This window comes from Mesoplodon bidens (genome assembly GCF_964165515.1).
Source record: "Mesoplodon bidens genome assembly, chromosome: X".
In the NCBI taxonomy this organism is placed as follows: Eukaryota; Metazoa; Chordata; class Mammalia; order Artiodactyla; family Ziphiidae; genus Mesoplodon; species Mesoplodon bidens.
In genome coordinates this window covers 69,154,673-69,181,864 of record NC_138163.1, presented here as the reverse complement: position 1 = coordinate 69,181,864, position 27,192 = coordinate 69,154,673, and the positions used below count along the sequence as shown (strand labels likewise).

At 35.5% G+C, this 27,192-nt stretch overlaps 1 protein-coding gene across 1 annotated transcript in view; it reads right to left on the bottom strand.

The window, feature by feature from the left end:
• Positions 1 to 22,293: 22,293 nt before the first annotated feature.
• Positions 22,294 to 27,192, bottom strand: part of CHM (CHM Rab escort protein) — a 201,503-nt gene continuing 196,604 nt past the window's right edge. Inside the window, exon 15 of the mRNA XM_081222066.1 lies at positions 22,294 to 25,621. Within this exon, the coding sequence (XP_081078192.1) occupies positions 25,430 to 25,621 (192 nt within the window). The 3' untranslated portion in view covers positions 22,294 to 25,429. The remainder of the gene's footprint in view (positions 25,622 to 27,192) is intronic.

Below are 27,192 nucleotides of genomic sequence, written 5' to 3'. Positions count from 1 at the left end.
TTTCTGTGTATGGTGTTAGGGAGTGTTCTAATTTCATTCCTTTACATGTAGCTGTCCAGTTTTCCCAGCACCACTTATTGAAGAGACTATCTTTTCTCCATTTTATATTCTTGCCTCCTTTATCAAAAATAAGGTGACTATATGTGTGTGGGTTTATCTCTGAGCTTTCTATTCTGTTCCATTGATCTATATTTCTGTTTTTGTGCCAGTACCATACTGTCTTGATGACTGTAGCTTTGTAGTATAGTCTGAAGTCCAGGAACCTGATTCCTCCAGCTCCATTTTTCGTTCTCAAGATTGCTTTTGCTATTCGGGGTCTTTTGTGTTTCCATACAAATTGTGAAATATTTTCTTCTACAGTTCTATTGGTAATTTCATAGGGATTGCATTGAATGTGTAGATTGCTTTGGGTAGTATAGTCATTTTGAAAATATTGATTCTTCCAGCCCATGTACATGGTATATCTTTCCATCTGTTTGTGCCATCTTTGATTTCTTTCATCAGTATCTTACAATTTTCTGAGTAGAGGTCTTTTGCCTCCATAGGTAGGTTTATTCATAGGTATTTTAGTCTTCTGATGTGATGGTAAATGGGATTCTTTCCTTGATTTCTCTTTCTTATCTTTCATTGTTAGTGTATAGGAATGTAAGAGATATCTGTGCATTAATTTTGTATCCTGCAAGTTTACCAAATTCATTGATTAGCTCTAGTAATTTGCTGGTGGTGTCTTTAGGATTCTCTATGTATGGTATCATGTCATCAGCAGTTATACATTTATATATCCACGTGCCTTCCTCCATTTCCCTTAGTTCTCCCTCCTTTCTTATAGATCCAGAGGTCTGTAAATAGGGACATTTTTTATTAGTTTCTACTTTATAACAAAGTGAATCAGTCATACATGTACATCTGTTCCCACATCCCTTCCCTCATGCATCTCCCTCCCTCCCACCCTCCCCATCCCACGCCTCCAGGGGGTCACAAAGCACCGAGCTGATCTCCCTGTGCTCTGCGGCTGCTTTCCACTATCTATCTACCTTACGTTTGGTAGTGTATATATGTCCATGCCATTTTTGTCTGTGAGCTTAAATCTTTTGCATGTTCCTAGTAATAGAAAAATATATGAGACTCAATGGCATTCATTCTCAAAATAATGTCAGTTCATTTCAAATATAAGTGAATACTTTTTTTAAAACCTAAAATATGTATTTCATAGTCATAACTATTGTAGTATAGGAATGACATAACTTTATTCATCACTTGCTCAAAAACAGGAAAGCTCAAACCTTTATCAATCAAGAATATAATGACATTAGCATTTGGGCCTAATTAAAGAATGAAGCAGTTTTCCCTCTGCTAGCAAATCATGTATAGAAATAAAACATATTTCAATAAAATGTCATTTTGTTTTACACTTTATTTACCTCTGTTTTTATTAAACCCCAAACAAAACAAAGTTTCTGTGGGTCAATGAAAGTAGCTTAAAAAATAAGGAAAGCATTAGTGATGGAAGTGGTACTTGTTCTGGGAAACATCTGCTATTCTATCACTTATCATTACAGCTGTATTTGATTTTCCACACAGAAAATTGTTTGCACCTGTCCCCAGTATTTTTTTCCAACACATATTTACAGCATATCATTAACACTCACTGTTTCCTCTGCTAAACAACACTTCACACTCTTGAATCAGCACTGCTATTCATGTCAGAAGAAGGTGATTTGGCAATTTATCACTGTTCTGGCAGCATTTAGGTACCTGGACTCAGGTATTCTCTTCAGAAGGCATTAGAAATGATTGTTTGCACTGAGTGTTGTCAACCATGCTGTATAATTAAATCAGGCAGAAGAAATAGTTTTAGTTGCATAGTGAGATTATACACTTTCAAGGATACACAGGTACCACTGGTTGCATTCTATTACTACATTGTATCAGATTAAAGTTTAGAGCCTTTGGAAAATATGATCCTCATATGCTTGACACCACTAATTAAGCTTAATTAGTGTCACTTAGCTCACATTTAATTCTTTTGCTCACTTCCCAGTATCTTTTTTAAGAACTGAACAGCACCATATCTCTTGCATTAGGTAAAGAGGGATGTGATCTGTCTCTCAATTCCTAGATATAATCCAACCTCCTTAGCAAGCAACCTGGGCCTGATTGATCCAGTTTTACCGTTAGGGCCCAGTTTTCATGGGCAAGATGGCCCACTTAAGATGGGACTCATATAATTTTGTTGAAATATTAGACTGGGCATTCATTTATTTGATGGTGTATTATACTCTGCACTACACTATGCTAGTGAAAACTGTACCCATAAACCTCTTTCTTAGCAGCCTACATTATTAGACTGGAAGATTCTAAATATGAAATATGTTGCTTTCTCTTAATGGAGGTCAAATAAGAAAACTCTTCCACAGTGAGGTTATAGATAGCTATCATGGCTTTTCTAATCTAAAGTTGATGGGTAAAAAATTCTACAGAAACTGAGCTACTAAAATTGTCCAGTATGCTGCGTTTAAATAAGTGAAAGAGATTTGCATCAAAATCAAGCATTTGACTATGGCTCTCTCTTTTTAGTTTAATCCCCTGAACTACCACCAAATGAAACGAACAATACCAGGGTGGTAGAGGAAAGGGGGCAGGGAGTGTGGGTACTCTGCATTTAGATTTATCTGTTGCTTTTATAAAATTCAAATTATCCCCCCCCCAATCCAAAGTACCAGATCCACACATGTTTTAATTGTCCTGGCTTTGGAACCAGATTGCCTGAGTTCAAACTGTGGCTTTGTCACTTAGTTGTATTGATACTGGGCAAGTTATTTAATCTGTCTATGTCTCAGTTTCCTCATCTATAAAAATGGGGATAATAATAGTGTCTACTTCATTGATTTGAATTAATGTATATGAAGCATCTAAAAATGCCTGTTACAGTGCATGTGCTATGTAAGTGTTAAGTAATAGCTAATTATTAGTCTTATTATTATAAAATCTAATTAATAAAAGTTAAACTTGGCTTTAAAAACACACATTTTTCATTCTAAAGAGAAGATTGTATTGATTGTTGTGTTTTTCCTATTGACCTCATTTATTTAATTGTTAGACATTTTCTCTGACCTTTCTCTTGCTATCACATTGAGGTTGTCCAGAAATCAAAACCTCCATTTCAGCGGGAATATCATAGCTGTCTCTTAGCATGTGCAAATAGAATGAGAACAGCATTTGTGACATACTGCCTTCAGCTCACTGACCCAATTCAACTTGGGTCCATGCTGAAATCTTCAATTGGAGTTTGGAAGTACTTTCACTGATGATCAATTTTAAGAGCCATCTTCTCCTGAAAGCCTAGCAATCTAAACTATATGGCAGCTTCAGGAAGCAGAATAAGTAGACATTTCCTTGCTGGCAAAATGAGTGGGAGTTTGAATCCTGTACTTTTACAAATTACAAGTGTATACACAGTAATTTTTTTTTTTTGGCCACCATACCAATATTGAGATAGTTCCTTACCTAAAAAGGAGATCTTTTTTAGCTCTAAAATTCTATGATTTCCTGATCAAAAATTGTTATGTTAGGTGTTTCTATAACCAACCCCTATATAGCCTAAACTTTATTCCTACTCCTATAATTTTAATTTAGCAAAATTTTCTTTATTTTGTTATAAGCACTTACTCAATTTTGAACTTAATTCCCAATGTACAATTTTTTAAAATTAATCCCAAGTGTGTTTTGTACTTTAGAGAAAACAATGGAGAATTTTGACCTGCTTTAGGCAAAGAAAGAAGACAAAACCGAGAAACTCTCAAGGCTTTTTCTAGTAGTAGCCGTCTATTGCCCGTAAAGTAGCATCTTTTACTCGGTCATTTATTGAGATACTAATTGGGGTTTGTTCTGTCAGTTTGTAGACATTTTCTCTTTCTCATTCCAAGAAAGGATATATACTCTGATTTTGAGTAGCTTGTTTCAGAGAGTGGTAATTTTTTTAACATCTTTATTGGAGTATAATTGCTTTACAATGTTGTGTTAGTTTCTGCTGTATAACAAAGTGAATCAGCTATACATATACATATATCCCCACATCCCCTCCCTCTTGTGCCTCCTTCCCACCCTCCCTATCCCACCCCTCTAGGTGGCCACAAAGCACTGAGCTGATTTCCCTGTGCTATGCGGCTGCTTCCCAATAGCTATTTTACATTTGGTAGTATATGTATGTCAATGGAGAGTGGTAATTTTTAAATGATTTTGTGTTGCCACAGAAGAATTGTTGTAGGGTGCAAGATTTGGAGTAAACCTAGAACTGAAGTTTTGCTGAGAAGAACAGACATATTATTCTAAAACACACAAAACTAAAGACAAGAAAATATCATTCAGAAACACTGAGATGAGTCTCTGCTCTCAAAGAGTTCATCTATTAGGCAGACAGCTCTGTCTGCAATGACAGTGCTAAGCAATGTCATAGAAGTATAGAGACTATACTTTAACCTGGACTGAGGATGACAGGGAAGACTTTGAGGAAAGGTAATATCTAAGAAACATATTAATGTAGGAGATATCCAGACAAGGAAAGACATTCAAGAAAGTAGGAGTGGCATGTGCAAATGCACAGGCAACAGAGAGCATGGCACCTTCAATGAACTGCAAATAATTTTGAATGATTAGAGCACAGACTGCAGAAGGGTAGGTGTATAGATTAGAAAGACATTAAAATATTTCAAGCAGAGGAATGATGTGATTATATTTGCATTTTGGAAAGGTTGTCCAGGTAGCACTGTGTTAAAAGGATTGTAGGGAACCAAAAGTGGAGGCAAGCAGACCAGTTCACTTAGAATAGTGCAGGGGGTCCAGGTGAGAGGTGATGATGTTTTGAACAAGAGCAGTGACAGTGGGATCTAAAAGAAGAGGCATATTAAAGAGAAATTTAAGAAATAGAATCACAAGAATTTGGTGACAAGAATCGGTAGGGGTATTAAAAATACAGTAAGTAATATTAGTAAAACATTATGGTTATCATCATTAATTTAATGATCCAATACTTATTGAAAACTTATGTTGTGCCAGCAGCTATACTAGACATTGGCAACACGTATGGACTTTCAATGAACCCAGAAGTGTGGGCATCTATGCTAATATGAAAAACATAAGGATGATTTAATGTTAAAAAAACTATTAATGTTGTTTACAACATCAGCAGATTATAGGAGTGGTAAACATGATCAGTGCCTATTCCAGAATAGACTGTCAATAAATAGATGCCAAAAAGGCTTTTGTCAAAATTCTATACCCATTCATAATAAAAGCTCTTAGAAAACTAGGAATAGGAGTCAAATTCCTTAACCTAATAAAAAGTGTCTACAAGAACCCACAATAAACATTAAACCTAATGGTGAAACATTTTAAACATTTCTTTTTTACAGCTAGGAAAAATAGAAATATGTATGCTGTTACCACTTCTGTTCAGCATTATATTGGAGGTATCAGGCAGTGCAGTAAGACAAGAAAAAGAAATAAAAGTTCTAAAGTTCAAAAGGAAGATAATACTGTCAGTTACAGATTATTTAATTATCTACATAGAAAACAAAAAAGAATCTATGGATAAAGTATTAATAAGAGAGTTTAGCAAGGTTGTTAGATACAATATCAACTATAAAATTAATTTTGTTCCTATACATCAGCAGCAAGTTATTATAATTTTTTTAAAACACTATAAGATATCCTAACAAACAAAAGTCCAAGACCAGGTGGCTTCACAGGTGAATTCTACCAAACATTTAAAGAAGAATTAATACCCATCCTTCTCAAAATATTCCAAAAAATTGAATAAGAAGGAAAACTTCTGAACTCATTTACCGAGGCTGGCATCACTTTGATACCAAAACCAGACAAAGATAACACAAGAGCAGAATATTACAGGCCAATATCACTGATGAACATAGATGCAAAAATTCTCAACAAAATATTAGCAAACCAAATCCAACAGTACATTAAAAAGATCATATACCATGATCAAGTGGGATTTATCCCAGGGATGCAGATATGGTCAATATCTGCAAATCAATCAATGTGATACACCACGTTAACAAATTGAAGAATAAAAATCATATGATCATCTCAATAGATGCAGAAAAAGCTTTGACAAAATTCAACATCCATTTATGATACAAACTCTCAACAAAGTGGGTATAGAGGGAACATACCTCAGTGTAATAAAGGCCATATGTGACAAGCCCATGGTCAACATCATACTCAATGGTGAAAAACTGAAAGCATTTTTTCTAAGATCAGTAACAAGACAAGGATCCTCACTCTTGTTACTCTTATTCAACATAATATTGGAAGTACTAGCCACAGGAATTAGGTAAGAAAAAGAAATTAAAAAAATTCAAATCAAAAAGGAAGAAATAAAACTGTCACTTATTGCAGATGACATGGTACTACACACAAAAAATTCTAAAGATGCCACCAAAAAGCTATTAGTACTAATAAATGAATTCAGTAAAGTTGCAGAATACAAAATCAATATACAGAAATGTGTTGCATTTCTATACAGTATCAATGAACTACCAGGAAGAGAAATTAAGAAAACAATCCTATTTACAATTGTTTCAAAAAGAATAAAATACCTAAGAATACATCTAACCAAGGAGGTAAAAGCCCTGTACTTGGAAAAGTATAATTCAATAATGAAAGAAAATGAAGACTACACCACCAAAAAAAAAAGATACATTGTGCTCATGGATTGACAGAATTAATATTGTTAAAATGACCATACTACCCAAGGAAATCTACAGATTCAATGCATCACCTATCAAAATACAAAGGGTATTTTTCACAGGACAAGAGCAAATAATTTAAAAATTTGTACCAAACACAAAAGACTCCAAATAACCAAAGCAATCTTGAGAAAAAAGAACAAAACTGGAACTATCACCCTCACAGACTTCAGACTACACTACAAAGTTACAGAAACCAAAACAGTATGGTACTGGCACAGAAACAGACAAACAGACACCTAGGTCAATGGAATCAAATAGAGATTCCATAAATAAACCCACTCTTATATGGTAAATTAATCTTCAACAAAGGAGTTAAGAATATACAATGGGGGAAAAGACAGCCTCTTCAATAAATGATGTTGGGAAAACTGGATAGCTACAAGCAAAACAATCAAACTGGACTAATTTCTTACACCATATAAGAAATAAACTCAAAATGGATTAAGACAAATATGAGACCTGAAACCATAAAACTTCTAGAAGAAAACATAGGCAGTACACTCTTTGACATCAGTCTTAGAAATATTTTTTTGGGGGATATGCCTCCTCAGGCAATGGAAACAAAAGCAAAAATAAACAAATGGGATTACATCAAATGCAAAAGGTTTTGCACAGTGAAGGAAACTGTCAACAAAGTAAAAAGGCAGATTACTGTATGGGAGAAGATATTTGAAAATGATATATCCAATAAAGGGTTAATATCCAAAATACACAAGGAACTCATACAACTCAACATCAAAAAAAACAAATAACCCAATTAAAAAATGGGCAGAAGGCTTCCCTGGTGGCACAGTGGTTGAGAGTCCGCCTGCCAATGCAGGGGACACAGGTTCGTGCCCCGGTCCAGGAAGATCCCACATGCCGCAGAGCAGCTGAGCCTGTGAGCCATGGCTGCTTATCCTGTGCATCCGGAGCCTGTGCTCCACAACGGGAGAGGCCACAACAGTGAGAGGTCTGCGTACTGCAAAAAAAAAAAAAAAAAAAAAAAAAATAAAACAAGGCAGAGTATCCGAATAGACATTTTTTCAAAGAAGACATACAGATGGCCGACAGACACATAAAAAGATGCTCATCACTATTCAACAGGGGCATGCAAATTGAAACCACAATGAGCTATCTCCTCACACCTGTCAGAATGGCTACTATCAAAAAGACCATAAAAAACAATTGTTGGTGAGGATGTGGGGAAAACGAAAATGGAACCCTTGTGCACTGTTGATGGGAATGTAAACTGGTGCAGCCACTATGGAAAACAGTATGGAGGTTCCTCAAAAACTAAAAATAGAACTACCATATCATCCAGCAACTGCACCCCTGGGTATATATCTGGAAAAAACTGAAACACTAATTTGAAAATATACATGTACCCCAATATTCATAGCAGCACTATTTACAATAGCCAAGACATAGAAGCAATCCAAGTGCCCATCAACAGATGTTTAGATTAAGAAGATGTGGTGTATATACACATGGACTATTATTCAGCCATAAAAAAAGAATGAAATAATGCCATTTGCAGAAACATGGATGGACCTAGAGAATATTATGCTTATTTAAATAAGTCAGATGGAGAAAGACAAATACTGTATGATATCACTTATATGTGGAATCTAAAAAATAATCCAAATGAATGTATATACAAATCAGAAACAGACTCACAGATATAGAAAACAAACTTGTGGTTAACAAAGAAGAAAAGGAAGAGGAGAGGGACAAATTGGGGTATTGGATTAACAGATACAAACTACTATGTATAAAATAGATAGGCAACAAGGATATACTGTATAGCACAGAGAATTAGAGCCATTATCTTGAAATAAGCTATAATGGAGTATGTGCAAAAAATACTGGATCACTATGCTGTACACCTGAAACTAACATAATATTATAAATCAAATATACTTTAAGAAAAAAGCAAAAAACGACCATAAATAACAATTGTTGGCAAGGATGTGGAGAAAAGGGAACACTCATGCACTTTTGGTGTGAATATAAATTGGTTCAGCCACTATAGAAAAAAGTATGGTGGTTCCTCAAAAAATTAAATACAGAACTACCATATGACTCAACAATTCCACTTCTGGGTATTTATCTGAAGAGAATGCAAACACTAATTTGGAAAGATATATGCAACCCTATGTTCACTGCAGCATTATTTACAATAGCCAAGATAGGGAATCAACTTAAGTGTCACGGATATGTGAATAGATAAAGAAGGTGTGGTGTATAAATATATATAATGGAATATTATTGAGCTATAAAAAAGAATAAAATCTTGCCATTTGCAACAACATGGATAGACCTACAGGGTATTATGCTAAGTGAAATAATTCAGACAAAGAAAGACAAATACCATATTATTTCACTTATATATGGAATCTAATATACAAAACAAATAAACGAACAAAACAAAAATAGTCATAGATACAGTGAACAAACAGATGGTTGCCAGAGGGAAGTGGGGGTGAGGGGAGGAGAGAAATAAGTGAGGGAGATTAAGAGGAACAACCCTCCAGTTACACAATAAATGAGTCATGGGTATGAAATGTACAGTATGGAGAATATGATCAATAATAATGTAATATCTTTGGTAACTAGAGATATTATGGTGATCATTTTGGAATATATAGAAATAATGAATCACTATGTTGTGCATCAGGAACTAACATAGTGATATAGGTCAATTATACTTCTAAAACAAACAAACAAACTCATAGAAAAAGAGATCAGATTTGTGGTTACCAGAGGAAGAGGGGTGGGGGAGATGGAATTGGATGCAGGTAGTGAAAAGGTAAAAACTTCCAGTTATAAGATAAATAAGTACTAAGGATGTAATGTAAAACATCATAAATATAATTAACAGTGATGTATATTATATATGAAAGTTGTTAAGAGAGTAAATCCTAAGAGTTCTCATCACAAGGAAAATTTTTTTTCTTTTATTTTGTATCTATATGAGATGATGGATGTTCACTAAATTTACTGTGGTTATCATTTCATTATTTAGATAAGTCAAATCATTATGCTTTATACAAACTTATACAGAAAACAAACAAAAACACTGTAAGATATCTTGGAATAACTAAAAGATAAGCAAGACCTTTGAATTAGTCAGGATAATGCTAGGTTATGCTGTGGTGACACATAATCCCTGAAATCTCCATGTTGTAACACAACACAGAGCTGTTTCTTATAATTTATTCAGTTCTTATAACTTAAATACAGTTTTTCTGAGTCAGGTGGCCCTCTGGCACAACTTTCTTTCAAGAGATGACTCAGCATTCCCGGAAGCTTCCAACTTGTGACAATGTCATCTGTAACATGTGGCCTATTAGTGATGGAAAAGGGGGAAAAGGAATGGAGGAGGCCAACTAGCTCTTAATTGCCCAATCACCCTAACCTATCTTCAAGGGAGGTTGGGAAATGTAGAGTTGAACATGGATATTTGGTGATCATTATCAGTCTCTGCCAGCAAGTATAAGATTATTGAAAAGCATAAGGAAAAACTAAATAAATGGAGTGATATACCATGTTCATGGATGGGAACGTGGGATAGGATTGGATGAAATTCCAATCAAAATCACAACAAAGATTTATGTGTGTGTTTGAGTATGGAACTTCACGAGTTGATTCCAAAATGTTTATGAAAAACCAAAGGGCCTAGAATAGCTAAGACAATTTTGAAGAAAAAAATGAGAGGGACGGGCTGACTCTAATAGGTATCAAAACATGTTACAAAAATTATAGGAATTAAAACAGTGTAGTATTATCATAGGAATAGACAAAAATATCAATGAAACTGAATAGAATCCAGAATAGGAATCTAATATTTGATAATGATAGTAGTTCAAATTAGTATGAAAGGGATGAACTAGTCAATAAACAATGTTAGGGCAATTGGATATTCATATATAAAAAGTTATAATAGATTTTAATGTCACATAATTACCTTGACTAAATTTTAGGTGGATTAAAGATCTAAAGGTTAAACAATACCATAACAGTATTTGAACAACATATAGGGCTTATTTTCATAATATCAATTTGGGGAAGACTTTCCTAAACAAGATGCAAAGACCAGAAGACTTTATGGAAAATACTGAGTGATTTGACGAGATCAAAATTTAAATTTTCTATGTAACAACTCACCCCATAAACAATATTAAAACCCAGAATTGGGGGAAAATATTTACAACATATATAACAAAAAATTAGTATGCAGAATATAAAAAGAACTGCTAACAAATCATAATAGTGGCAAGGGAATGGATTAGTAAATCACAGAGGGGGTCATTCAAAATCACCAATAAACATGCTCAGATGCATAAGTAATCAGGGAAATGCAAAGTATAACAATATGCCATGTTTTGGCCCATCAGATCGGCAGACAGTAAAAGAATAATAACTTCCAGTACGAATGAGAGTGTAAATTGATAAAGTATTTTTGGAGTACCATTTGGCAGTTTCTATCAAAATTTTAAATGTACAGATTCTTTAACGCAGGAATTCAATCTTTAAGAATCTACTCATCAGAAATATACATGTGAACAGAGATATGTGTATGAAATATTCATTGAATCATTGCTTGCAATAGCAATAAAACTGGAAACACCTAAATGTTCATTAATAATGACTGGTTAAATGAATTTCACACCATGGATCATGACGCAGCAATTAAAAAGGGGAAAGCAAATTTTTATGTATTGGTATTTTATGATGTCTAAGATATATTGTTTTGTAAAAAGCCAGTTACAAAACTATGACATGAGCCAATTTATGTTTTAAATTTTTTTTGAATGATCACGTACCCTATACTCAGTGTGTCTGTGTGTGTATGTGTGCATGCACAGAAAAATATCTGAAAGAACACAGCAAACAACAGTTTCACATCTGGTGAGGAGCGATATTAGAAGTGCTGATGCATGAATATGTCAAAAATGTAGAAAATTCAAAGAAGTATAAAGGGAAAAGATTATTCATATAATCTCACAATTCAAAAATAATGTCGACATTTTGTGTGCACTCTTCTAGAATTCACAAAAACACACATATGCATGTAGACTTCCCTCTCTTTTTTACACAAAATGGCATCATGCTAGATATGCTGTTTCTGTAACTTGCTTTTTTTTTAAATTAAAAAAATTTAAAGTATAGTTGGTTTACAATGTTATGTTAGTTTCAGGTGTACAGCTGTAACTTGCTTTTTTTTTGTTTAACCATATATTGTGGACTTTTCCCCATGACATTAATTACCTATTTATTTACTTATAAAACATTTATAGGGCTTACTACATTTCAGACACTGTCCCAGATCCCTTGTTCATATATAGTCCATATTATTTTATGTTCTATTAAGACTTTATTTTCATTGCTGCAGAAGCATTAACTTTTGTGTATGTAACATCAACATTGCTCATACAGAGCAATATCAAAACAGGTATTTTGATATTTGAAGAAGCAGAAGGGAAAGAGTGCCCATCACTGTGATTGAACTGAGATATTTTTCAAAGAACTTTCGATGCAGAGGTTGAGGTTTTTATAGAAAATACCTGCAAAATGTTCTTTTGGTCTGGACTGCATCATGAACAGAAAAACAAGTCAATGACTCTTGTTACAAAAAATTATTTAAATATATACCACATTCTTGATATGAATCCAAGTAGATTTTCTTACCACAAATAGGATTGTTAGTCGAATATTTATTGTCTGTTCAAGTTATGGCACAAGTAGTGCTTTCTATGCCAGTTCCCTTTGATCAGACCTCCTATGCAGACAGCTGCTGCATCTGTTTGGATCTTCCTTGTCAAGTTCTAAGTCCCAACTGCTGCAGAGATATACAATATTTCCATGAAGTTTCCGTTTCAGCCTGTGATACACCAATCACTATTAGAATATGGGCAAAAAGCCAGTAAATAAAGCTAGTGGTGGAATCCATAACAAATCTTTTCCAACAACAAAAGCTTGAATTTCACATGCCTCCTGAATTTCCTCTGTCTCATGACTAAATTTTAGGCATTCAGAAACAGTTTACTTGATAAATTGTAACTTGGAGAGTATATTGTACTGTTTCTCTTGGGATTAAAACTGAATATTTACATTTAATTGTCTCTTTTAATGGAATTATAGATGTCATTTTCATCTTGTAGGTTAAAATATCTAAAACCACTAATAGCCAGTAATGAGAGGGACTGTGGTCTGATTAATGGGGTACAACAATAAAATATATGTTTCGGTTTACTAAAAATTCTCTAGCATATCTGCTGTTGCAGTCATGGTGAAGAGAACAGTGATCTGACAATTAGGAAACCGGGGTCTTAATCCTGGCTCTGTCCTTAATCATGTAACAGCAATGTTGCCTCTTATTGAGGGCTTTTCTATGTGTCAGGCACTTTGTTGAGGGCTTCACATGGATTTTCTCATATTCATTCTTCCAAAAGTCCAATGCAATAGGTACTATCATCATTCCCATTGAACAAACAAGAAAATGGAAAACTAGAGAGGAAGGAATAGTTTTCCAAGAGTTACAACTAATAAGTGGAGGAACCGGGATTCAAAATCCAGGTCTCTCTGTACTCTAATGGATTTATGGTAACTATAATGAAAATAAACATTAGAAACATGAGAAATCCAAGTCTCTCTGATTCCAAGCTCTTAAATAGTAAATTGTCCTGTTTTTCTAGTTTTAAGGATTTTGGACAAGTTTCTTCCTCTCTCTTGGCCTCAGTTACAGACTGAGGAGATTGGACTAGAAGTAAATGATCTCTTACAATTTCCTCCAGCTCATTCATTTTAGCCATTGTTTCTTCTTTCTACTATATGGTCAAGCCTCATTCCCGGCTTTGGCCTTGTATACTGGAGATGTTCAGAAATCTTTTTTTTCTGAATAAATGTTTTGCAACTATTTCTTGTGGAGTTTTCTTTCCATATTCATATTTAATAAAAGAGTATAATTTCCCTTAAGGGTATAATACTGAAATAGAGCTGAAATGGGGGTGTGAGTGGACTGGATGGCTTGCCATCTTGATCTGCTATATCCTGCTGTCACTGGAAAAAGATGCACAACTTAAAAGTTGAGCATTATGTTTTATTCATCAGACAAAACTGAGGACTTAAGTCCAGGACACAGCATCTCAGATAGCTCTGAGAGACTGCTCCGAAGAGGTAAGGTAAGGGAGGAGCCAGGATATACAGGAGTTTTTGCAATACAGACCAGGTAGCCGGAACATCAGAAGATTACTCTAATTAGATGGAAAGATATACCATGTTCTTGGATTGGAAGAATCAATATTGTGAAAATGACTATATTAGCCAAGGCAATCTACAGATTCAAGGCAATCCCTATCAAATAACCAAGGGCATTTTTCACAGAACTAGAACAAAAAGTTCTAAAATTTGTATGGAAACACAAAAGACCCCAATAGCAAAAGCAATCCTGAGAAAGAAAAACGGAGCTGGAGGAATCAGACTCCCTGACTTCAGACTATACTACAAAGCTACAGTAATCAAGACAGTATGGTGCTGGCACAAAAACAGAAAGATAGATCAATGGAACAGGATAGAAAGCCCAGAGATAAACCCATGCACATATGGTCACCTTAGTTTTGATAAAGGAGGCAAGAATATACAATGGAGAAAAGACAGCCTCTTCAGTAAGTAGTGCTGGGAAAACTGGACAGCTACATGTAAAAGAATGAAATTAGAACGCTCCCTAACACCATACACAAAAATAAACTCAAAATGGATTAAAGACCTAAATGTAAGGCCAGACACTATAAAACTCTTAAAGGAAAACATAGGCAGAACACTCTGATATAAATTGCAGCAGTATCTTTTTGGATCCACCTCCTAGAGTAATGAAAATAGAAACAAAAATAAATAAATGGGACCTAACTAAATTAAAAGGTTTTGCACAGCAAAGGAAACCATAACCAAAATGAAAAGACAACCCACAGAATGGGAGAAAATATTTGCAAATGAAGCAACAGACAAGGGATTAATCTCTAAAATATACAAACAGCTCATGCAGCTGAATAACAAAAAACCAAACAACCCAATCAAAAAATGGGCAGGAGGTCTGAATAGACATTTCTCCACAGAAGACAAACAGATGGCCAAAAAGCACATGAAAAGATGGCAACGTCACTAACTATCAGAGAAATGCAAATCAAAACTACAGTGAGGTATCACCTCACACTGGTCAGAATGGCCATCATCAAAAAAGCCTACAAACAATAAATAATGCTGGAGAGGGTGTGGAGAAACGAGACCCCTCCTACACTGCTGGTGGGAATGGAAATTGGTACAATCACTGTGGAGGTTCCTTAAAGAAACTAAAAATAGAATTACCATATGATCCAGCAATCCCACTCTTAGGCATATATCCAGAGAAAACCATAATCTGAAAGGATACATGCACCCCAGCATTCACTGCAGCACTATTTACAATAGCCAAGATATGGAAGCAACCTAAATGTCCAACACCAGAGGAAAGGATAAGGAAGATATGGTATATATATATACGATGGAATATTATGCAGCCATAAAAAGAATGAAATAATGCCATTTGCAGCAACATGGATGGACCTAGAGATTATCATACTAAGTGAAGTAGGTTAGACAGAGAAAGACAAATATCATATGATATCACTCATATGTGGAATCTAATTTTAAAAAGTGATACAAATGAACTTATTTACAAAACAGAAACATACTTACAGATATTGAAAACAAACTTATGGTTTCCAAAGGGGAAACCTGGGGGAGAGGGATAAATCAGGAAGTTGGGATGAACATACACACACTACTGTATATAAGGTAGCTAACAACAAGGACATACTGTATAGCACAGGGAACTCTACTCAATATTCTGTGATAACCTATATGGGAAAAGAATCTAAAAAAGAATAAATATATGTTTATGTATAACTGAATCATTTTCCTGTACAACTGAAACTAACACGACATTGTAAATCAACTATGCTCCAATAAAATGAAAAATTAAAAAAGATTACTGTTAATTAAAGAAAACCAGATATCTCAAGTTAAGGAATTTAGCACTTTTCTATACATGGGAAGAGATACAAAAATCACAGCTCACTGAACTCATTCCTTTGATATGAACCTCAGTTATCTGGGGCCAATATCCTGTGCTTTCTCATCCCAAGTCTCCTCAGGGTGCACTGTCAGGGGTGGATGCAGCAGTTGACTACTTGATGCCGGTCATCCTGTTTCTATCCTGAGTTCCCTCAGGGCTCACTCTTGGGGAGGCTATAATGTGGTGGCTTTATGGCTGCAACATCCTTTGTTTACTGATATGGCAGGCAACATTTTTTTTTCACCGATACAGCTAAGGTGTTCCTGCTGTTATACCTACCTGTGTACTACTGATGACCCAGAGAGTGAAGGAGGCAAAGGAAGGGATGTGGTGGGACCAGCAGAAGCCACCCCGATACCCTCTCAGGAGAGGCTACTTAGGATCCTATGGCCTGAGCCATAGCTTTAAGATCCCACTCCCAGCTCCACTTAGCTCCCTCAGTTCTAAGTATATATTGAACACATGATATTTCACATTTCCAGGGGATATTATTCCCTTCTCCATTTGTGAGGTAGGCTTATACAGGCAGACTTCCCAGGTTTTACTGAAGAAGATCAACATTTGCTTATTTATAATGCCTGAACCACATTGTAAATGCCATGGTTTTACAACTTACTCTTAGACATCTTGGGGAAAAAAATTATCCACCATAAAATCTTTTGTTCAAGAAGATTGTGGTCAAGTAGTATTAATGAAAAATATCAATCAAGTGTAAGTTTTTTTTTTAACATCTTTATTGGAGTATAATTGCTTTACAATGGTGTGTTAGTTTCTTCTTTATAACAAAGTGAATCAGTTATACGTATACATATATCCCCATATCTCTTACCTCTTGCGTCTCCCTCCCTCCCACCCTCCCTATCCCACCCTTCTAGCTGGTCACAAAGCACCGAGCTGATCTCCCTGTCCTAAGGGGTATTTTTGAATGGCAATTTCACATGGACTTATTGTGGGCAATCTGATAGATGGGTTCTACTATTAGGAAGGAAATGTAGTCCCCAAATAATCTTCAATTTACGTCAACACACTTTATGCCACACATGTATTCCTGAAAAGTTGTCCTCAAACCAGACTTCTGTCAATCCATATCTTCTCCTTTACTTCCACAATCATTTTAGAATTGCTTTATTTTCAATTCAATCTTCATTTGGCAGTGGTTCTACCCTACCTCTCTCTGCCTAGAAGTTAATAGCTTATGCAGCACTGATATATACCATCAGGGAACTCTTAGGAACTCCTACTTAAAAGCAGCCTGAATTCTTTGGTAAAGCAAAGAACTACTTTGTAATGGGCGCAGTCACCCTCCAAAATGTTGTGCTTTATAAATCTAGATCTTCTTATAGAGTGTTCTCTTAAAACAGGATGTGTCTGAATATGGATTAGCATCTCAAATCTAGCAGTCAAAAATTATTTTCAGAAGATCTGAAAGGCAAAATGATGTTCAAGATTCAGCTTATCTGTCCTTACAATTATCAAATCCAGATTTAGAAAAGGAATGGCATTTTCCTGTAGGCAATTTTTTCCAGTCATAATAAAGATCAATAAAGAACAGTTTTCAGCTCTGCACAAATCTTTCTGTTGCTATTGCTCAACCAAAGGAAACCACTTTCTGGTACATTGCCCATTTCTGACTTAAAAATTGTAAGCTCCTTAGGGTATAGAACTTAGCTTATATCTAATGCTTTGTAAACTTACCTATACGTAAAACTTAAATGTTTACATATTATGCAAATAGCTTCCATACCAAACAATGGTGAATTTCTTCAAAACTTTAGACCATATTTGACCTTAAGAGTCTTATTCCAGGGTATTATTTTGAAAATATATTTCTAAGACAAATCCAAATCAAAAAGGACAATTTCACATCACGTGTGCCAAAGGCACTAAGTTTAGGTACCCTAACTATAGTTGACTTCCATTGTAACAACAGTTGCTTTTTACAGCACATACTTGTTAGATGGGTATTGCCTCTCCTACGTTTTTTCTCAGAATAAATTGATAGTGGTTAGAAGTCACCAAGTTAATTCTCTGCCAAAGTTCTTCTCAAGTGTAGATAATGTTTGCTTTTTTCCTTGATTTACTCCCCCTTCTGTGTGGAACTTTGGACCTCAAAATTTTATGACACTTCCTAATCAGTAAAAGTCCAAATTTGCACAGTACACAAATGCATTCACAAACCTACATACATATTTACACAGATAGAGGTGGTTTGGAATGTTCTAATAATGAAATTTCCCAGACGTGTTTATTTAAAATAAAAATTTAAAATTTTGTGTTTGCAAGTGTCAGAATTCAACATACATTTCTTTTTTTTTACTTAAATAAATTTATGCATTTTATTTATTTATTTTTGGCTGTGTTGGGTCTTCGTTGTTGCGCGGGGGATTTCTCTAGCTGCCGTGAGCAGGGGCTACTCTTCATTGTGGTGTGCGGGCTTCTCATGGCAGTGGTTTCTCTTATTGCAGAGCACGGGCTCTAGGCACGCAGGCTCAGTAGTTGTGGCACACGAGCTTAGTTGCTCCGCCACATGTGGGATCTTCCAGCACCAAGGATCAAACCCGTGTCCCCTGCATTGGCAGGTGGATTCTTAACCACTGCGTCACCAGGGAAGCCCTAACATGCATTTCTTGAACATCTAAAGAAATCTGATTATGAGACAGGAATGTCTCAAACAAACCAAGGGCAGGAATGATACTGGGCCTCAGGAAGGACTTGATTGTGGAACTAGAAAGCTCTCAGAAACCAACTTTAGGTTCATTTGGCAGTTCTGTGTCTCATCACTGCTTCTTTGTTAGCAAACTATCTTTGCTTTCCTAGCCACATGGTAGAAAATATGGCTGTCCATAGCTAAAGAGATTTTGTGTTATGGGTCAGCCACTCAGAAAGTCAAACTCTTTATCAGTCCCAATTCCGAAGAGGGTCAGGAGCATGTCCCCACCCTAGATAGAAACCACCGTGGCCACAGGAGCAGGGTTATTCAGGAGACACATGGCCATGAGACAAGTGTTGTTAGGTGTTAGAGATGCAAGGATGAATAACAGGGCACCTGCTCTCAAGTTTCTCATTATCTAGAAGACAGAAACAAAATCAGAAAACTTAGACTTCTATGAGATAAGGGCTTTATGAACAGTTTTTGGTGGGGGCGGTACAGAGGGAAAAGTAACTTTGCCACGTGGAGTTGCCAAAGTGTTAGCAGTTGAAGTAACATTAGAGCTGGGTTCAAAAGGCAGAAAAGAAGGGTCAGGGGAAAAGTGGTGTGGTGATAGCAGAGAGAGGCCAGGAAATTCCAGAGAAAGAAATGGCATAAGCAAAGGGCCAAAGAGTTTGAAGATACTGAGAAGTTCATCGTGTCTGAAGAATATAGGGTGAGGCGGGGAGGGAGGTAGAATGATAGATGAAGCCAAAGAGGAACATGTTGGTTTTTGGAGGGTCTCGTTTCATAGGCTATGCTGAAGAGTTCAGACTCTATTTAATAAAGAAAGGATTTTAAGGAGAGAAATGACAAGGTCAGGACCTTTATTTGTATTTATTTTTTAGGTGAAACTCTACCACCAGTAGGGCAGCCAGATACAGCTCATTAAGATGAAAGAATATAATCTTACTAGTAGTAGATCACAAACATGTTTCAGTGCACACTGAATTAGGAGGAACAATCCAAACCTTTCTAACTGTGCGAACTTGGACAAGTTATTTTCTCTCTGTGCTTTAGTTTCCTCATCAAGTTCCTCATCTGTAAAATGGAGAATGATAATAGTACCCACAGGTTGTCTTCAGGTTAAAAGTGTTAATAGAATACTGCCTAGTACATAGTAGGCACTACACATGTTACCTGTCATTTACTTTTCTACTCTCTCTCTCTCTCTGCCTTGACCTCAGGGTCCCAAGCTACACCTTGCCACATTTGGTGCAGGCTGGGAATAAATGCCCACTCAAGGGCTTCACTGCTGCTAACTTTGGCGTGTTGTTATGCTAAGTGGGTCCCTTCTCATGATACGTAAGCATGAGAAGGAATCCATGCACTGGTTTCTGCCTCAATAGGTAATTGGAATAGAATGATATTTTGGATATTAACCTCTTGTTGGTCATATTACTTGCAAATATTTTCTCCCATTCTGTGGGTTATCTTTTCATTTTGTCAATGGTTTCCTTTGATGTGCAGAAGCTTTCTCGTTTGATGTCTCATTTGTTTGTTTGCTTTTGTTTTTCTTGCCTGAGGAGACAGATCCAAAGAAATATTGCTAAGACTGATGTCAAAGAGTGTATTACCTATGTTGCCTTCTAAGAGTTTTATATTTTCAAGTCTTACATTTAAGTCCTTAATCCATTTTTAGTTTATTTTTGTATATGGTGTGAGAAAGCAGTCCAGTTTTCCCAACATCATTTATCAGAGGCTCTCTTTTCCCCATTGTATATTCTTGCCTCCTTTGTTATAGATTAATTAACCATATAAATGTGGATTTATTTCTGGGCTCTCTATTCTGTCCCATCGATCTGTGTCTGTTTCTGTGCCAGTGCCATGCTGTTTTGAGTACAGTAGTTTTGTAATATAATTTGAAATCAGGGAGGGTGATACCTATGGCATTGTTCTTCTTTCTCAAGATTGTTTTGACTATTTGGGGTCTTTTGTGTTTCCATACAAATTTTTGTATTATTTGTTCTGGTTCTGTGAAAAAATGCTATTATTGGTGGTTTGAAAGGGATTGCACCTAGAGGGTATTATGCTAAGTGAAATAAGGCAGGCAGGAAATACAAATACTGTTTTAATTCACTTATATGTGTAATCTAAAAAAACAAAACAAATGAACAAACAGAAACAGACTTATAGATACAGAGGAAAAATAGGTGGTTGCCAGAGAGGAGGAGGATGAGTTAAATCAGTGAGGGAGATTAAGAGGTACAAATTTCCAGTTACAAAATAAATGAGTCACAGGGATGAGATGGGGAATATAGTCAATATTTTAATAACTTTGTATGGTGACAGATGGTAACTAGACTTATCGTGGTGATCATTTTGTAATGTATAGAAATATTGAATCACATATTGTGTCCCTGGAGCTAACATAGTGTTGAATGTCAATTATACTTTAATTAGAAAATAATAAGTGAAAATAGAGAAAAATGGTATGTTAATAACATGAAGAGTAATAGTATCTAATATATATTAGAATGTGAATAGAAAACTAAGAGCTATTATTTCATCTTTTCAAGCTCTACAAATCCTTTGCTGAATTATAGCCTTGCAATTTTTTCCCACACATGAAAAACTTGAATAGAACAAATCACTAATGCTTCTCGAGTAGAAAGTTGTCCATCTCTAAAGAATATTTCTTTTAGGGGTCAACTGTCTCATTGACGGGAAGAGGATTTACACATGCAAGTCCTATTAACATTAATAGGCGTTACCAGCATAAATCTCCCTGTAGTGATAGGTGAAAAGACCCTCCAGTCTACTAGGATTCAAGTTCTAATGATTACCTGTCAAATGATCCTAAGAGTCATCATCAGTAGAAAGAGCAGACGTGGCAACTTGTACGGGAAGGGCATCTCATTGCAGCCCCACAGCTAAACTATGTTAATAGAAAGAAAAGTGGCTTTCAAAGTGTGACCTGGGATGTTGTGTTAAACCTCTTGCATTTTTAAAAAGCCATCATTAAAGAAGAGAATTGAAACATATCAAAACACTTGTTTAAGAAAAAGAAAGTGTGAATACTCTTATGAACTTCAAGGTGCTTGAAGGATAATACAGCTACTTGTTTAAAAATTCAATTAACCTTATCTTTCTTAAACTTGATTCATTAATAATCTCACAGATAAATTGCTAGTTTTGAAATAATGATGTTATCTTTTGAATATGTCCTGTCTGGGAAGGTTTAAAAATGACTTGGAATTGACAGAAAATGTCACTCTTCTTTAATTATTTGATTCAAGAACAAATCATAGTTCAGTGAATGATTTCTGCATGAAGAGAACATCAGCAGTCTCTTATCTGTTGCAAGTAAGCTGTTGGGGACTCAACGACCACAAAGAAAAACACTGCAGGTTCTCATTCAGCAAGTAAATAAGAAAAATGTTTCAGATTCTCATACACTAAGTGAGATGCAAAAACAGTTTGCAGGTAATGTATTGTAAAGGCATATCCCATGCCTCAGAACACTGATTTCAAACAGAATGAGATCTGATGCTGGCATCTAGAACAGTTTGCTAAGTAAACCATAACCATGTATCATTTGATTGCCTTTTTCACAAACCTGACATAGTTGGCAGATGCCTAGAAATAAAACCAAGTATACAGCTGGACAATTAGTTAAGAATTTAAGTAATAGACCATTATCAACAAATAAATCAGTTCCAAGACAATTTTTAATTTCTTGGTATATATACAAACTTTTAATATTAAAAAATAGGATACCACGCCTGAAAGGCATTAAAAACAGACTTTATTTCCTCTGAAAACTTACTGTTACAGTGTGCAAATTATGAATAATCATATATTCATGCTTTTGGAAATGCATATAAGAAAATCAATCAAGAGTTAAGAGAGAAATTATCCAATACCAATAGCAGTAAATAACTTATTTGTAAGAAAACTGCTTTGAAGGATCACTACTATTTAGCAATCAAATTTCAACAAAAATTTTTCAAGGTTTTTAGGACTTTAGACAAAGGGCTGCCTTCTCCAGAACTACAGCTGTGACCGAAGTTAATCATTAGTGTGGCCATTATTTTACACAAAGTGCTGCCCATCTCAGAAACTACTATTCCAGAAGTTAACCATTAACATGACTATTTTCCTATGAGCAGCTAGATATCATAGAAGATGGGGAAATTATAACTCAGTTTTCCTATAGAAAAATATATGTTTATAATATACATATCATATATATCTATCTTTTTCTGGGCAGGCATACCAACTAGACAAAAATACAGTAGCAACATAAGGTTAGTAACCAGTTTTCATGTTGATCACTAAACTGAATGGTATTATCATTTTTGGTTAATAAGAAGCATGCATAACAAACATTTTAAACACATGAATAAAAATTCTTTGATAATAGCTATTTTCAAAATTTAAAATTAGCTACTGAAATTTCTGCATCACATACAGCATCTATATTTTATTCATATGACTTCAGGTTTATGGTTTTACAACAAAACTAAAAGGTTTTCCTTTAAAGCTATGAAAACAAGTATATGCAGTAATTAAGATAGCTGAAAAGAATGCTCTTAGAATAATTTCTATTACATTCTGAGGCAACAGGAAATATCTAAAGTTCTCTGACACAAGGTTTATAACAGTTGTGTATTATCTTAATCATCACTGATCATATTCAGGAGCTTTTAAACATTTCAACCGTATTTAATAAATAACCTGGAAGAGAAATTCCGATGCTGGCTAATGGATGAAATAGGGTACAGTATGGACTGGGCCATGAGACCACAGAATATCTCCTTCATTGTTTTAGAGAGCTGTAGTAAAGCTATCAGTATTTTTCTAGTCATTCTGGGTGTACCCTGATTGGCTGTTTACATAAGTGTGCATGCTGCATCAAGAGGCCTTAACTCTAAGACTATAACAAAGTACAATATCTTAATTGGTGCAGCTTACTGCAATTGTATTCAGACTCAATACTCTCATATAGTGGAAGCTTTTATATTGCTGGTACTGTGGGGCAGAGCCAATACCCGGTGCTTATAGGTATGTATTGTGCATTTAGCGCATGCCGTAGTTGGGTTTCAGGAAATATGATTTAAGATAGATCTGAATCCATATAACAAAGTAGGTTATAATGTGATTCTATTGTCCCTGATTTGTATAACATTATGAAAGGGGAAGAAAGGGATAGAGGGGATTAAAGAGATAGGGGAGAGGCTATACAATGGGGAGAAGGATTAGGAGTAGCCTGAGAGGCTGGGAAGATTTTCTTCTGGATTCAGCTATATCTGCAGGGGGGTTTAAAAGGTGAGGCAAGAGCTACATTCCTTGATTCTTTCCATTTCTCATGAGTCTGTGACCTGACAGAGCTGGCTTCCTTTAAGATCTCTGAAGTCTGGAGAGGTCAGAGCCCTGCTGCAGCTGAAGTATGTAAGAACTATGTGCTTTCTACTGCAGCTATGGCTCTCCGATCAGCAAGATAGGCCAGACTGAATGACAACGCACTTTTAATGTATTTATTTATTGAAATAAGTTGTTGAGTCCAAACTATTGCTCAAAAAAGGTAAACCATTAGAGCTTGGCATTTGGAAAGATTTTAATATAGGCACTGTCACTGTAACTAGATTTGCTGCCTATGTACAGCCCTTATATTTTTATGTTAAGTGCATCTTAGGGTCTACCAATTGTCATATTCTATTTGGAGTCCTTGGTGGTTTCAGGTTTACCTACTAGAAGAGGAATACGAAGAGTTTATAGACTGTTTTCCTTATTAAGATTCAAAACCACAATTCCATGTTACTATGTTTACTTTTCTATTAGACTATAAAATATTAATTAAGGAAATAGACTTTTATTTTAAAAGCTTAATGCAATAAGAACACTGTGATCTATTGTGTTGGGGGAGGTGACAGCAAACAATTATTTGCTGCATGAGATCTTTGATATTCACCCCCAAGTCAATGAGAAAATTCTAAAACAACTTTTATTCCAGAAAAAACATTCTAAGGATGGCACTGCATTTATCTTCAAAATCATTCTCATACAGTAGACATATGGAGAAACTGAGGCCCAGAAGTTAAACAATTTGCTTAATATCATCGGTGGCATAGCTAAGACTAAATTAGGTCCATAGACAATTAGGCTAGTGTTCCAGATACTCAACTAGACAGAATTTCCAAATACCAATGAGCCTATTCAAATCTTTCCATTTCTTCAGTATTGAACCTTCCCAGTGTGTTCAGGATTCACACACAAATATCACTACTAACATTTAAAAGAAAAAAAAAAAAACACTGAGTAATGAACTCATGACTTGTTTGTAAAAATGTCTACTTTAATATTAGCATTTTCAATACTCAAGATAGAAAACAAAACAAACCTCTATTTCAAGCATAGGCTCCTGCCTGGATCATAACACTTTAGTTTTTATCAGCTATATTTACCTATGCTTTTATCATTTGTGTCATGATGCTCATACCCATAAAGAAAATATAACTCAAATAATCAAATGATATATGTAAGCAGATTTTGAAGATGTGGTTTTCAAACAAAGATCCAAAGTGGCAAGCAAAAGCTGTCCTAATACCATAGAATTATTAACAGTGCATAGGATCACTTTCTTAAACATAGCTATATTTCTGGGAATCAATCCATTTATAATTTGTATCTGCTAATTCCACAGGTTTGGTATCTTAACGCAGGCAAGTCAATGTGCTTTACAAGTGTTTTGTGGTCTTGGAATGTCTTTTTAAGGAAAATTCCCTTTTGGATTTCTATCATCTGTTTCTCTTGGTAATTCTGCATGTCAACTGGCTGCTGCTTTGTAACATTTTGCAAACAGTTCTTCCATCAAGAGGACTCTGAGGCTAGGAGGATTTTCCAAAATGTGCTATTCAGTTTGGTGTATACTCGTTATTCAGAGGGCTCCTCTGGGTTTCTCAGATTTGTGCTTTCCTTGGGAGTCTCTGAGTTGGCCTCTGGTATAGCACTGGATTCTGAAGCCTCTGGTTGTAAACTGTCTCCATCCAGGATAATGTCTTCAGGATTTGGTGGGGGTGGACAGAAGTCTTCATTGGGGCAGATTTGTTGGAAAAGTGCTTCAGCCTGGCCAGGGAAGAAAGGGCACAAGAGTTTTTGAACATTAACTTAAAATGTATATGCCTTTCTGGAACTATCAAAAAATGAAGTATCACCCTTAAAATTTTCTTTAAGTTATAGAACTTTACATAGCACACATGACCTTCTAAAAACTGCTTTCAAAACTCCGTGACTTTTCTCCCTCTAATTTATACATTCATTCAGGCCCACCCTTCAAGAATATCAGTACTTGCTAAGACTCTTTATGAAGTGCTCAGATAGTTGAGATTTTAAGGTCATTCATTCTACATGTCAACAGAAACACAATTTCCCTTAATATCCTTTATATAATTTCCTAATAGAGCCTGTTTGTGATATTTGTACAGTCTAATTTAGCAACTACTAAGTTTAACAAGTCATTGTTCAAATCAAGAAAATTCTTCATTGTTTGCTGAACTATTTGCTTTTCTAATTTTCCTCTCCCTGTGCTTTTTTTTTTTGAATTTTTTTTTGCTTTATAACAAATTTAATCAGTTATACATATACATATGTTTCCAAATCCCCTCCCTTTTGCGTCCCCCTCCCACCCTCCCTATCCCACCCCTCCAGGCGGTCACAAAGCACCGAGCTGATCTCCCTGTGCTATGCGGCTGCTTCCCACTAGCTATCTACCTTACGTTTGGTAGTGTATATATGTCCATGCCGCTCTTTCACTTTGTCACAGCTTACCCTTCCCCCTCCCCATATCCTCAAGTCCATTCTCTAGTAGGTCTGTGTCTTTATTCCTGTCTTACCCCTATATTCTTCATGACATTTTTTTTCTTAAATTCCATATATATGTGTTAGCATACAGTATTTGTCTTTCTCTTTCTGACTTACTTCACTCTGTATGACAGACTCTAGGTCTATCCACCTCATTACAAATAGCTCAATTTCATTTCTTTTTATGGCTGAGTAATATTCCATTGTATATATGTGCCACATCTTCTTTACCCATTCATCCAATGATGGACAATTAGGTTGTTTCCATCTCCGGGCTATTGTAAATAGGGCTGCTATGAACATTTTGGTACATGTCTCTTTTTGAATTATGGTTTTCTCAGGGTATATGCCTAGTAGTGGGATTGCTGGGTCATATGGTAGTTCTATTTGTAGTTTTTTAAGGAACCTCCATACCGTTCTCCATAGCGGCTGTACCAATTCACATTCCCACCAGCAGTGCAAGAGTGTTCCCTTTTTTCCACACCCTCTCCAGCATTTATTGTTTCTAGATTTTTTGATGATGGCCATTCTGACTGGTGTGAGATGATATCTCATTGTAGTTTTGATTTGCATTTCTAATGAGTAAAGATGTTGAGCATCCTTTCATGTGTTTGTTGACAGTCTGTATATCTTCTGTGGAGAAATGTCTATTTAGGTCTTCTGCCCATTTTTGGATTGGGTTGTTTGTTTTTTTCTTATTGACCTGCCTGAGCTGCTTATAAATTTTGGAGATTAATCCTTTGTCATTTGCTTCATTTGAAAATATTTTCTCCCATTCTGAGGGTTGTCTTTTGGTCTTGTTTATGGTTTCCTTTGCTGTGCAAAAGCTTTGAAGT